This window comes from Ailuropoda melanoleuca, chromosome 19, assembly GCF_002007445.2.
Source record: "Ailuropoda melanoleuca isolate Jingjing chromosome 19, ASM200744v2, whole genome shotgun sequence".
NCBI lineage: Eukaryota > Metazoa > Chordata > Mammalia > Carnivora > Ursidae > Ailuropoda > Ailuropoda melanoleuca.
This window is the reverse complement of record NC_048236.1, coordinates 4,573,333-4,585,409: the sequence shown is the minus strand read 5'-3', so window position 1 is coordinate 4,585,409 and position 12,077 is coordinate 4,573,333. Positions and strand designations below refer to the sequence as shown.

General features: G+C 42.0%; 1 protein-coding gene across 1 annotated transcript in view; it reads left to right on the top strand.

The window, feature by feature from the left end:
- The first annotated feature begins 1,506 nt into the window (after positions 1-1,506).
- The window catches only part of CLIC5 (chloride intracellular channel 5), a 160,190-nt gene continuing 149,619 nt past the window's right edge, over positions 1,507-12,077 (top strand). Inside the window, exons 1-2 of the mRNA XM_002925622.4 lie at positions 1,507-1,742; positions 8,215-8,773. Of these exons, the coding sequence (XP_002925668.2) occupies positions 1,741-1,742; positions 8,215-8,773 (561 nt within the window). The 5' untranslated portion in view covers positions 1,507-1,740. The remainder of the gene's footprint in view (positions 1,743-8,214; positions 8,774-12,077) is intronic.

Here is a 12,077-nt window from a genome sequence, read left to right as displayed (position 1 = left end):
GTGTCTGCTCATCCCCAATATCATCCTATGGCATAAAATTCAGATTTCTGAGCCTGCCATTCCAGGGTGTCCACAGTCTAATCCAGTGCTGCCATCGTCTCTAGTGTTTTTATAGTCTGCATGCTCCATCCAATCTGGTTTATTCTCTATCATTGTGAATCCTCAACTCTGCAGCAACACCTCATACCTTTCCCTCCCTTCTTCACTCCACATATCCAAGTCTCATCTACCACCCAAGATACTCACTTTCCTGGAACTCTCACTCCCAGCCCAGGGTGACCTCACCCTCTTCTGAAATTCTATAGTCCCAAAGATCAGTCTCACTTACTTGTTACTACACATAATACCTCCTGTTGCCAGTTAACGCTTTCACCGGTGCATTATATCCTACACTCAATTAGATTTTAAACTCTTAGAGCCATAGACTATATTTTGTAGCCCTTTGTAGTCTCAGATTTCCTGTCTTTAGATGGAGCCCCAATGTTTGCTTATTCCTCTAAAAAAGACAAAAGAATTCATATTGTTATCCAAGGAATAAAGCTTAACAGTAGAAACAGTCGTAGTAGTAATCGTGCCAATTAAGAACCACTCAGACATTTCAATAAGCTTCTTACTGACATTATTTAAGTAAATCCTTCAATAACACATACTATTACTCACATTTTATATATGGGACAGCTGAGAATTAGTAGAGAAGACAAGAAGTGAGAAATAGATCTTCCCTAAAGAGTGAGAGTTGGATATTTACCATTAGCCATTCATTCCTTTGGCTGAGACTTTGTATTTTTTTGACATGAAAAAATTACTGAGGAGGTAAGCCTTGGAAGACTTGTTGAAGAGTACGTGGCTCCCCGGAGGGCAAAAGCAGTGATGAGGAGATGGGTACAGTGAAGAGAAGAAGGCAGAAAAACAAGTGGCAGTAGTGGCATTTGAGATAAACACGCCCTTCTTAAAATAACTCATTTGCCTTTCCCTCTTTTCTTTCCTGCTCATCTGAGGTCAACCATTTGTGCTGACTTTCCTGAAACCCACCTGCTCACTCAGCTACCTCAGGCTAGAGGGTCATGTTTTAAGTCACAGGTTTACTACATGTGGCAGGGCCCAATCAGTCATTCCAGGACCTGTTGTAGGATCTGACCTCAGTATCTCTTCCTATTTTAGGAGACTATGGTTTGACAGTTTTCAGAATTGGCTGGAACAACCTGCTATTAAACTCAAGTGAATACTGCTAGTGAACATCAAACATTGAGCTCTGCAGGAAATGTAGGCCTAGAAACTGTCCTCATCCCCTTCACTTCGACACGTTGAGCAAATTCCAAGCCCTTTTCAAACAGCCATTTCTGACATATCCTCATTTCCTCTTCCCCATCATCTGCAAACCACTGATAAGAACAACGGTGAGGAGGGAGAGCAAGGCAGGACAGTACTCAAGGTTTGCTCTCCCAGCCTGCCGTGCCCTGGCCATGCCCACTTTCTCTGGGACCTGAGCCATTTCCATGCTGTAAAGATCAAACCATTCAGAGCTACGGCTTCTGTTTGGAGCCATGGCCACTGGCTCTTCAGCGTCCCCAAACATCTCATCAGGAAATTGCCACATCTGAACATAAAGGCAACCAGGTGGAGTCTCATATCCACGAGGATGCTCTTCAGAGAGGATACTGAAGACGTGAGGGTCTGAAAACATTCTTTAAAAGCCTATTTGAGAAGGAAGGTAAAGAAGAGACCCGTCCCCCAAACCAAATGTAAGTGGAGTGAGTCTGAAAGATAACCTGTGGGAGAAGCTGGAAGAACCGATGGTCCCTCTGAGAGTGGAGGAACGGTGAAAAGTGGGGGTGGGCTGGGGTAGGGGGTGGGTCAGTGAAATGATGCCCCCTGACGTGACTGTTCACGTGACCCTAGAATCTCCATGAAATTTTTGGGTGTGAGTAAATTTTTCTTTTTTATAGAAACTGATGGAAAGATGGCATTTTGCATCTGAGTAATATATAGATGGGCCTAGATTCAGAGAAAAGGATGAGGAAGGAAAGTATGAACGTGGGAATTGAAGACCTATTTCCTCAAGTGTGTAAGGATTGGGTCATTCTTAGCTGATGCCTGGGTTATATAAACAGGCTTAACATACCCTGGAAGTTTTGTAATAATGCTGTTGTTGGTGTCCTAGCAGCACTGGTGGTCAGGATGTTTCTGGCACCTTGGGCTTCATGCAAATTCCTTTGCTTGGCTTGTTCAGCCTGACAGATGTATTCCAGGGAGGGAGTGGTTTTAACTCTCATCACTTCATAACAGTAACCCGAGAAATTCCACTCCCAGAGGAGGAAATCTAAGACAGTTGTTAACCTGGGGCATTTCTTATCCTTCAGTTATGGAAGTGAGCCTTTAAATCTGTTGCTCAAATACCCATTAAAAGAACAATTAGAAATCCAGTAATCCTTTGTATGTTTTTAAGTTGACATAATCATATGGAAACATTTGGTATACTCTTTTACGTCTGGCCTTTTTCGCTCAACATAGCGTCTCTGAGATACATCCATTTTGTTGTCTGTATCGGTGATTCATGTCTTTAGTATTGTTGAATAATATTCATTACATAAATACACCTCAGTTTGTCCATTCTTCTCTTTCTAGAAGTTTCCAGTGTTTTGGATTATGAATCCAATTTCTCTAAGCATTCTCATACAAGCCTGTTATGATGATTTTCGCATTAATTTTTTTTTCTTGGATACATTTCTAAGATTTGCTGGAATTTTTAAGTCATAGGGTATGTGTATACATGTATATTTAATTTTATAATACACTGCCAAACAATTTTACAAAGTAGTTGTACCGTTTTATGCTCTTACGATCAGTGTATGAGAATTCTGGTTGGTTCACATCCTCATGCCACTTGGTATTGTTAGTCTTTTTAATTTTAGCTGTTCTAGTGGTATGAAGTGATCTCATTTAAGTGCATTTCCCTCATAGCTGATAAAGTTGATCTCTCTTTAATGACCTTATGTGACATTCATGTGTTACTTTCTGGTGAAATTTCTATTCAAGTTTTTGATCATTTTTAGAGATAGAAATTGTGAGATAATATATTTAGTCTAAATGCATTGCAATTGCATTAAATGTCTAGAGACTAACTACTCAAATTAAAGTTAAAGATTATCAGACTGAATAAAAATATAACTACCTAATGCTTATATATAAGGACACAAAAAAGTTGAAAATGTAAACTTGAGAAAATATATCCAGAAATGCTAACCAAAAGAAAACTGATGTCAGAAAAAGATTTAAAAAATATTACTAAAGAGTGGCATTTTCTATTGCAGAAACAGTCCATGTACCAAGATGACATAACAATTCTGAATCCTTGTGCACCTAAAAGATAGCCTTAAAAACATAAAACAAAAACCAAGAGAACCAAAATAAAAATTAAATTCTTTTGAACTGGATGATCATAAAACAAAACATATAAAATCTTGTGGGATGTAAAAAAGGCTATATTTAGAGGAAAATTAATGGTCTTAAATGCACATATTAGGAAAGAAGAAAAGCAGAGCACCAATTTATCCATCACAATTATCTTGGGGGTAAAAACAGCAAAGTAAAACCAAAAAGAGGGAAAGAAAGAAAATAATAGAGATAGAAGCAGAAATCAATGAAATTGCAAAGAAATGCACAATAGAGACTATTAATAAAGCCAAATGTTTTCTAAACAAATAAGGTTAGTAAGTTATTAATGAGAACTGATCAATATAAAAAGAAAAGGCACAATTCACTGATATTGGGCTTAGAAGAGTGGGTGTTTTATTGTCTCAGGTCATGTAAACATCACATGAACATAATATGAGGATGTTATCTTAACTGATTCCTTATGTAGACTTTGCTAGCGTGAAGAGATGATGCTTCTCTTCTTAAGGAGGTATTCAAGTCAATTTGGCAAATTTTTTGTAGTAGAATAACACATTGGCATTTTAGTTGCTAATCTGATCTTTTTTTTTTCTTCCGTTTAGTTAGAGTGACCCAGTTCTACAATGTTTGAAAAATCCTTGGCAAACCAACCAAGTTGAGTCTTTGCACATGCAAAGCAGAAGACCAGACATTGGCCCCAAATTATTCCAGACAATGGGCGGGCCTGCCATAGGCCCAGTTGGATCCTTTCTCTTGAATTTTAATGTGTAAATTTCCTCAGTCGTATGTGCCTATAAGATCATGTCTTATGTATACTTAGGTCCAACACACAGCAGAATGAGTAGAATTGTGCCCGGTGGAGGCAACACAGGTGCAAAAGTATAGGGGCAGGAAAGAGCACAGTGTGTTCAGGGAAGAGCAGCTTATGTAGCTGCAGAATAAAACATTTGGGGGAGGGGCTCCTGGGTGGCTCAGTCAGTTAAGCATCTGCCTTCAGCTTAGGTCATGATCTGGAGGTCGTGAGATCGAGTCCCGTGTCAGGCTCCCTGCTCAGCCAGGAGTCTGCTTCTCCCTTTCCTGCTCCCCCTGCTTGTGTTCTTTCTATCTCAAGTAAATAAGTAAAATCTTAAAAAAAAAAATAACAACCATTCGGGGGAGTTCTGAGGGGAGAAGCTGGCAGGACAGATGGATTTGGTTCTGGTTGTGGAAGATCTTGAAAGAGACATTTTCCTGTAAATGCTTGGGACCCACTAAAGATTTCCAGACATGGGAGTGACATAAGCAAATTTGTAGTTCAGAAAGCATGCAAGCTCATTCTTAGGACTTCTCGAACAAATGAATATTATGTGTCACGTTTCCTTTCTTAGGTTTAAGTAACATATATATGAAGCCCTCAAAATATTTTTGACTGATTAATAGACCGACAGACTCTGTTTCATAAGTAACCAAGCCAACTTGCTTATACAAAGTGCTGGGGAAGGCCCAGGTATTCGTTCTCTTCCTGTAGGAGTTTAAAAACAGTGAGGACATACTATTTATACACATAATACAGAAACAAAAATGGACCAGGAGTAGAAGGACAGGAATTCTAGAGACATCGCCTCCATTTTAGTTGTTTATAAAACAAATATTTGGGGGCGCCTGGGTGGCTCAGTCGGTGAAGCATCTGCCTTCAGCTCAGGTCATGATCCCAGGTCCTGGGATGGAGCTCAGGGTTGGGGGTCCATGATCAGTGGGGAGTCTGCTTCTTCTCCCTCTGCCTGCTGCTCCCCTGCTTGTGCTCTCTCTATCTCTGTCAAATAAATAAATAAAATCTTAGAAAAACCCAAATATTTAATAAGCATAATGATGTGTCAGATAATCTGCTAAATTTTAGGTATATACCGATCAGCTAAATAGTTATGGGCTTTGTTCTCATGGAACTTCTGTGTTCAGTGGAGGGTAAAATATCAGGCAATTACCAAAATTTATTCAACAAATATATGTTGAGTATCTTATATATACCAGCCACGGTTCTAGGTGCTTGAGGTGATGATGAGGAACCAGACAGGGATCTGTGCCCACTCAGGGTTTACATTCTAGTGGGAGAAGACAGAAAATAAACTCTCGACAAAAATAAGTAATGTATCACATCTTATTAGGTGATAGGTATTATGGAAAAGGAAATTAAAAGTCAGGTAAAGGTTTTTAGTAATGAAGAGGGGTTGCAGATAAGAGTTGGAATGGGTTGACATTTGAAACAGGACAGAGTGACCTCACTGGCAAGGGGACGGATAAGCAAAGACTTAGAAGAGTTTGGGAAATTGACTGTGCAGATGACACTCAGGGGAAATGTATTACAGGCCAAAGAAACAGCCAATGTAAAGATCCTAATACAAAGACCATTCTGGAACGTTCTGGCATAGCAATGGAGCAGGTACAGGAGAGGTGGTGCAGATTTGGTAGAATCTTGTGAATCATCGTAAAGACTTTGACTTTTATTGAGAGCAACGGGGAGCCGTTACAGGAGCTTGAGCGGAGCTGACTGACATTTTAATAGGATGACTGGCTTCGTATTACCACCTGTAACCAAAACATGGTAGGTGTGCCCTGAGGTGGGAAATAGGGGGATCAAATTTATAAAAGATCTGTGTGATATTAACCTAAGCTTAACCGACTTCCACTGCCTGGCTGGGTCATGGTGGTGAGGACCCAGGAGCGTGCTGCGTACATATGCCCACAATGAAGATCATTATTCCTTGGTAATAATGCAGAACGGTATGTAATCCAGTGCCAGATTATGAGTTACACCCCAGAAATGCTTCAGCAGTAAAAGCATGCATTCTCAAAATAAGCAAGACCTCCCCCAAAGGGGTGAACCTGGGTCCTTAGGGGACCGAAAGCTTATTCTTTTCCTACATGTAAAGCACAGATATACATACAGTACACAAAAGGATATGCAGTTTATCAGCAGTATTTTCATTTCATGGCAGAAAATATTTGAAAAGGATTCTTTTGGGATGGGGTGAGAGGGGAGGCTTGCGTGATCAAGAATATAGGTTGGAAAATGCTGACTTCAGGAGGGAGCCAGCAGCTGAGATCACTGAGCTCGAGGTTAGGAAATCACCACTGAAATCAGCTCTATCATTAACTCTCTGTGTGAACTCGGACCACTCACCTCCCCTAGAAAGGTTTCATGCTTTTTCCCAAAGTAAAATGAATGTTAGACTAAATGATGTTTTTAGGTTTTCTCTAGACCTAAAATTATGAGGGGGATTTGAGCTGGGGCTCCACTGAGTTATACACGCCTACGGTGATGTAGCAGGGATTTGGACCCATCAAACCTCACTTTTCAATGAAAGATAAAGGGCTAACATCAAGAGCCTTTAAAGTCTGTCTTTAGCATCTTTGCACTTACCTATTCTTTGAGCCATCCCCGAAGCCAGAATTCTAGAAATTCTGCTCTAGTTTGCTCCAGGAGATTCCTGGATACAATGTTGGAGCTAAGGGGTCAAGGGAGTGTCGTTAATAAGATGTTCATCGAATGTTTTGTGCAGAGTTGCTTTGCTTCTTAAATTTTCACATGACTTCTAGACATTAAAGTCCTTTCATAATCTATCTGGGTTCTCAGTCAAAGAGATCCAGGCGCATGGTGCGAGGAAGGGAAACAAGAATTAGCAGAACAGAGCACTCGATTAAAAGCAAAGAGCCTATTTGCGGCATCTGTCGGTGACATCAAACAGGCAGCCCTATGTATGCATGTAGCTCCTTCTTGCTTATCCCAGTTGCACTGAGGTCCAATTGCACTAAGAAGACCTTCGAATAGTTTATCCTGTGCCCATTAGGGTTTAGTTTTTCTTCCTAGCCTTCCAAATATGGTTAGAAGTCTCTTGACAGCAGAGAATGTATCTTCTCACACATATGATTAGTGCTCAGTGTGGTGTCCTGTCCATAACAGAACCTTGGTGAAGGTTTGTTGACTGTGATGATCACATGGATTAAGAGGGAAAATAAAACTTGGGGTGCCTGGGTGGCTCAGTTGGTTAAGAGTCTGCCTTTAGCTCAGGTCATGATCCCAGGGTTCTGGGATCAAGTCCCGCATCAGGCTACCTCTCCCCCTCCCTCTGCTCTTCCCTCTGTTTATATTCTCTCTGTCAAATAAATAAATTAAATCTTAAAAAAAAATTCAAAGCCATAAATCTTTGAGTTCTTTATTTTGGGTCGTCTGTACTGATGTGACTATAGACCAATGCATTTATCTCCTTTTCCTTCTGCCATTTAATCACCTAGTGGTATTGCCAGATAAGAAATGCAAATGGAATTTATTACCTAACTGGAGCATGTACAACTCATATATCATAGGGTATCGATACTTGAAGAATTGTTTTAGGTAATGAATTCAGCTAGTCATAGATGAGTTACCATTGTGCAGAACGGTTCTCTCCCGAACTGCAGAGAATTCTTGAATGCTGTCAACATTCGGAGGCAATTGGAAGAGGGAGCCCTCTTTACTGACAAATGGCTAAATATTCAGAATTTCAATGTGTACCAGGAAGATAATTCAACCCCTTGCTAAATCAAAGAGTCTCAGAATTCCTGGCAATGAGGAAAACCCCAGCATCTGCTTGAAACTATGCTTAGGAGTGAAGGAGTTAACTGAGTGTGTAAGCTTTATCTTGTGTCCAATGGACTTGTGGTTTGCTGATGAAAGTCTCTGGTAAATGATTGTTAGAGACCTCTCATTGGTAACTGTTGCTAGTCACTGTGTTTCAAAAGCTTGTTGATTGCTCTGCAAGGTGGTGCAGCATCCTCTATCCCTTTCTCAATTTCTGATTCATTCAGGTCCTCCTGCAAAAGATCTATCCGATCGATGAACATGAATGACGAAGAAAATAGCACCATCTATGACACAGTCCAGAAGGAACGGATGTATGAGCTTCCAGACCAGCCAGAAGAGGATGAAGGTCCTCTCTATGATAACATCCACGAAGGCCTGCGGGAAAATCATGTCTATGCCACTGAACTGGAAATCCACGACTATGACTCCGTGTCAGTGTATGTGGCTGGGGGTGAGGAGGAGAACTTGACCTCTTCCCAGCCAGAAGCAGCAGACTACCTCCTGCCTGATGAGGTATGGCCTGAGTCCCAGGATCTTCAACCAGCTGAGCGGCAGGAGGACAGGGACATCTCAGTGGAAGAGTTACACTCACCAACCCCGGACCGGAAGCCTGGCCCAGAGGAACCCCGGGAGGATGGAGGCATGATGGGGGAAGATCTGCTTTCCCCCCGAAACTTCACCATCCAGCAGAGCAGGACCTTCTTCACCAACAATTCTGCTGCTAATGGTTTGGACGAAAACGAACGAACTTCCACGGATCCTGAGATCAGCCTGTTTGTGAAGGTAAGGGCTGTCTCTGAAAGACACCCCTGCATGGGTGGATGGCCTAATTGGGGTCTTCTTTCGCTCTGCATGTCCAGGGAAAGATGCGGGATGTCACGGTCCTTGGATCTCAAGACATATTCAAGAGTAGGGCTGGTTAAATGAGTCGGTTCCAGAGTTCACTCAGAATTGCTCCAAGTATAAGAATTGGAAAATGTGCATTTTAATTGTGCGTCTAACCATTGACTTTTATATGCCATGGGCAAAGCATGTGTTTTTTTTTTTTTTTTGAGTTCACGTACAAGTGAGCAGAAAATGTGGCTCAAATCCTTACCTTTGTGACAGACATTGAGTATGTTTTCCTGTCTGGTTAGATTTCTTTTGTCAACTTGATTTTCAAAAATGAAACCGAGTCTTGCGAGAGGAAGTCAAGTCCACAGTCAGCCAGGCACTGGGGGTTTCTTCTTAGCATTTCTAAGGTCACAGATACTTCAGATATATGGTCAATAAACGTTACCTTTGTCACTGGGCCTGCCCTTTTGGTACCAATATAACTAAAATATCTGATGAAGTGAAACAATTTCAGTGGTAGTAGTATTAGGACAATAATAGCCAATGTTAATGTTTAATAATTACGATATATAAACTCAGAACTTTGGTAATCTTTGTTTTAGACGGATATTGTGGTAAAGACTATTTATTACAATATTACCAAGACATAAAAAAGCATTTCAGGGTTAGACAAATCATTTTTATGAATCGAGAAGGAAGAACATTTCCCCCCAATATCCACTCCCTGACAATATTCAAGTTTACACTTTTCTTAGTATGAAGGTGGAGTATTAGTAAATGCCGCTATTTCTTGCTAATAAAAATGAATCCTCGGAACCCTCAGTTCATGCTTGTTTCTCCCCTTTGTGGTTTCTAATAACTCCAGTAAAATAGACTTTATTTGCTCGTTTAATATATTATTATTTTTTTACTTTTTACTTTTCCCTAGTTGTTTTGTGTGTAAATTGCGTCTCCTTCATTCTACCACAAGGTCTTTAAAAAGCACCTAGCTGGAGTGTCCGGCTCATACTTAGGTCAAAACTTGCGTGGTATTATGTTGAGCATCTGGCGGGGGAAAGGGGTATGGAAGACAGGGAGGGAACTTACTGTCAAGAAATGAGCAATGTGGTGCAAGAAACAGACTTGCACGCGGTTAATTTCGGTGAACTAGAGGCTCCAGCTGAGTGCTGTGGATATTTCCAGGGGAAGTGCTCAAGTGTGCAAGAAGGAATCAGGAGAGGCTCCACTGAGGAGGTGACTAACGTTCGGACAGGTGCATTCAAGTAGCCTTCCAGCTTCTAAATCCACATCACTGTTATGTTAGTTAAAAAAAAAAAAAACGAAAACAAAACCCCCCAACCACCCCCCCCAAACCCCCCTCCTAGTGAGGACTTGTAGGTGTATTTTTCTCAGGACAGAACCATCCATGCCACTTTTTACAACAGACAAGGTGGATCCTGTCATTATGATCATCGTCATCATTACGGACACATCAAGACGTTTGTAAATTTGGCAAAGTGTTGATTTCACCAGAAATTAGCCTGCCACTGGTGTTGAACCAAAGAGAAGCAGGAGGAAACAGAAGAATTGGCATCTCCTGCTGGTATTAGCAACAGGAAAAGCTGCTTGATAGGAATGTGTGGCCCTACGTTATTTAAGATCTGGTGTTAATGAACTCTTCAGGTTTACATTCTTTTTCATATAATTAACCAAGAGACCTCAGCTCCTGTGTGTGAACTCATTTTAAAGATATTCAGCAGCACTGAATATCTAAGAAGAGTGGTGTTCACAATCCCTGCATTCCAATCTCCCACCATCCCCACTGTACTTCTTTACTCTTCGTTGAATGGAAATTATACGCAAAGGCGGGGGTGCGGGGGCTTGTCTGCCTTCATGGGGGTGGAAGGTCTGAGGGTCACCTGCTCAGGCTCCTTCCTTCCCCAGCTCTGGGGTGGGGGGATGGCAGAAGGCTGCAAGCCCTGCATTGGATGGGGCTCAGGTGTGCTTTAGGGCTCATCATCTCCCTAGCAGGGCTTGTTGCCATGGAGTCCTGGGGTGATTGTTCCCCTGAGCTGTTTCGGTGTGGACCACTTGGGATTCGTGGTAACCCATACTCACTTATGTGCCTTTTCAGCTGTTCTAGACAAGCCAGGAAAAATGTCACGCAGGTTTGTCACTGTGTGTTCAACCAACATTTTACTGAGGCTCAAGCCATTTCAGGGTGTTGGGCGATTGCTTAATTAAGATATATCATTTATTTATTCATTCAACAGATCATTATTGTGCCAGGCCCTGGGTTTATAACAAAGTCCTGGGTCTCCCGACTTTGCACTGTAGTGGGAAAAGCAACTGATGGGCAGATAAGTAAATACAAAATATGCCTGGGGGTGATGGCACTTTCAAGAAACATGAAACTGAGTAATGGGTGTGAACGTGTCCTGTTGCTGCCATAACAGATAACCACACAACTTAGTGCCTTGAAACAGCACAAATCTATTTGTAGTTCTGGGGATCAGAAATCTGAACTAAGTCTTATGGAGTTAAAACAAGGTGTGGACAAGGCTGTGTTCTTGCTAGAGGCTTCGGGGACGACCTGTTTCCTTGCCTCTTCCAGTTTCTAGAGGCTGTCCTCATTCCTGGCTCCTGGCCCACATCCTATCACCGTGGCTCTGCTGGCTTCTCTCCTCACCCTGCTTTCTTCTGATCCGACTCTTCTTGCGTCCCTCTGATAAAAAGACGTGATGAATTTGGGTCCACCAGGATAATACAGGATAATCTCTATTTTATGATCCTTAATTCAATCACATCTGCGAAGTCTCTATTGCCACAGAAAACAACATTCATGGGTTCTGGGAATCAGGACATGGACATACTTGCGAGCTCCCCGCACTGGGACAGAGTGACAGTGAGGAGGGGAGCGAGGAGGCAGCGTGGCTGGATTGGGGGGAGCTGGGGAGGTAAGGTGGCAGCAGGTGAGGCCAGAGAGGTGGGAGGCGGGCACAGAGCATGTGGAGAAGCTCTTTTACTTTTACTCGCAGTGATAAGGGGAGTCATCAAAGCTGGCTGCCATTTTTTTTTTTTTTTTTAAGATTCAGTTATTTATTTTAGAGGGAGAGCGGTAAAGCATTGGGGGAAGGGGCAGAGGGAGAGAGGGAATCTCAAGCCGACTCTGCACTAAGCGCAAAGCCCCACTCAGGGCTTGATCCCACAACCCTGAGACCATGACCTGAGCTGAAATCAAGAGTAGGCCGCTCAACTGACTGAGCCACCCGGC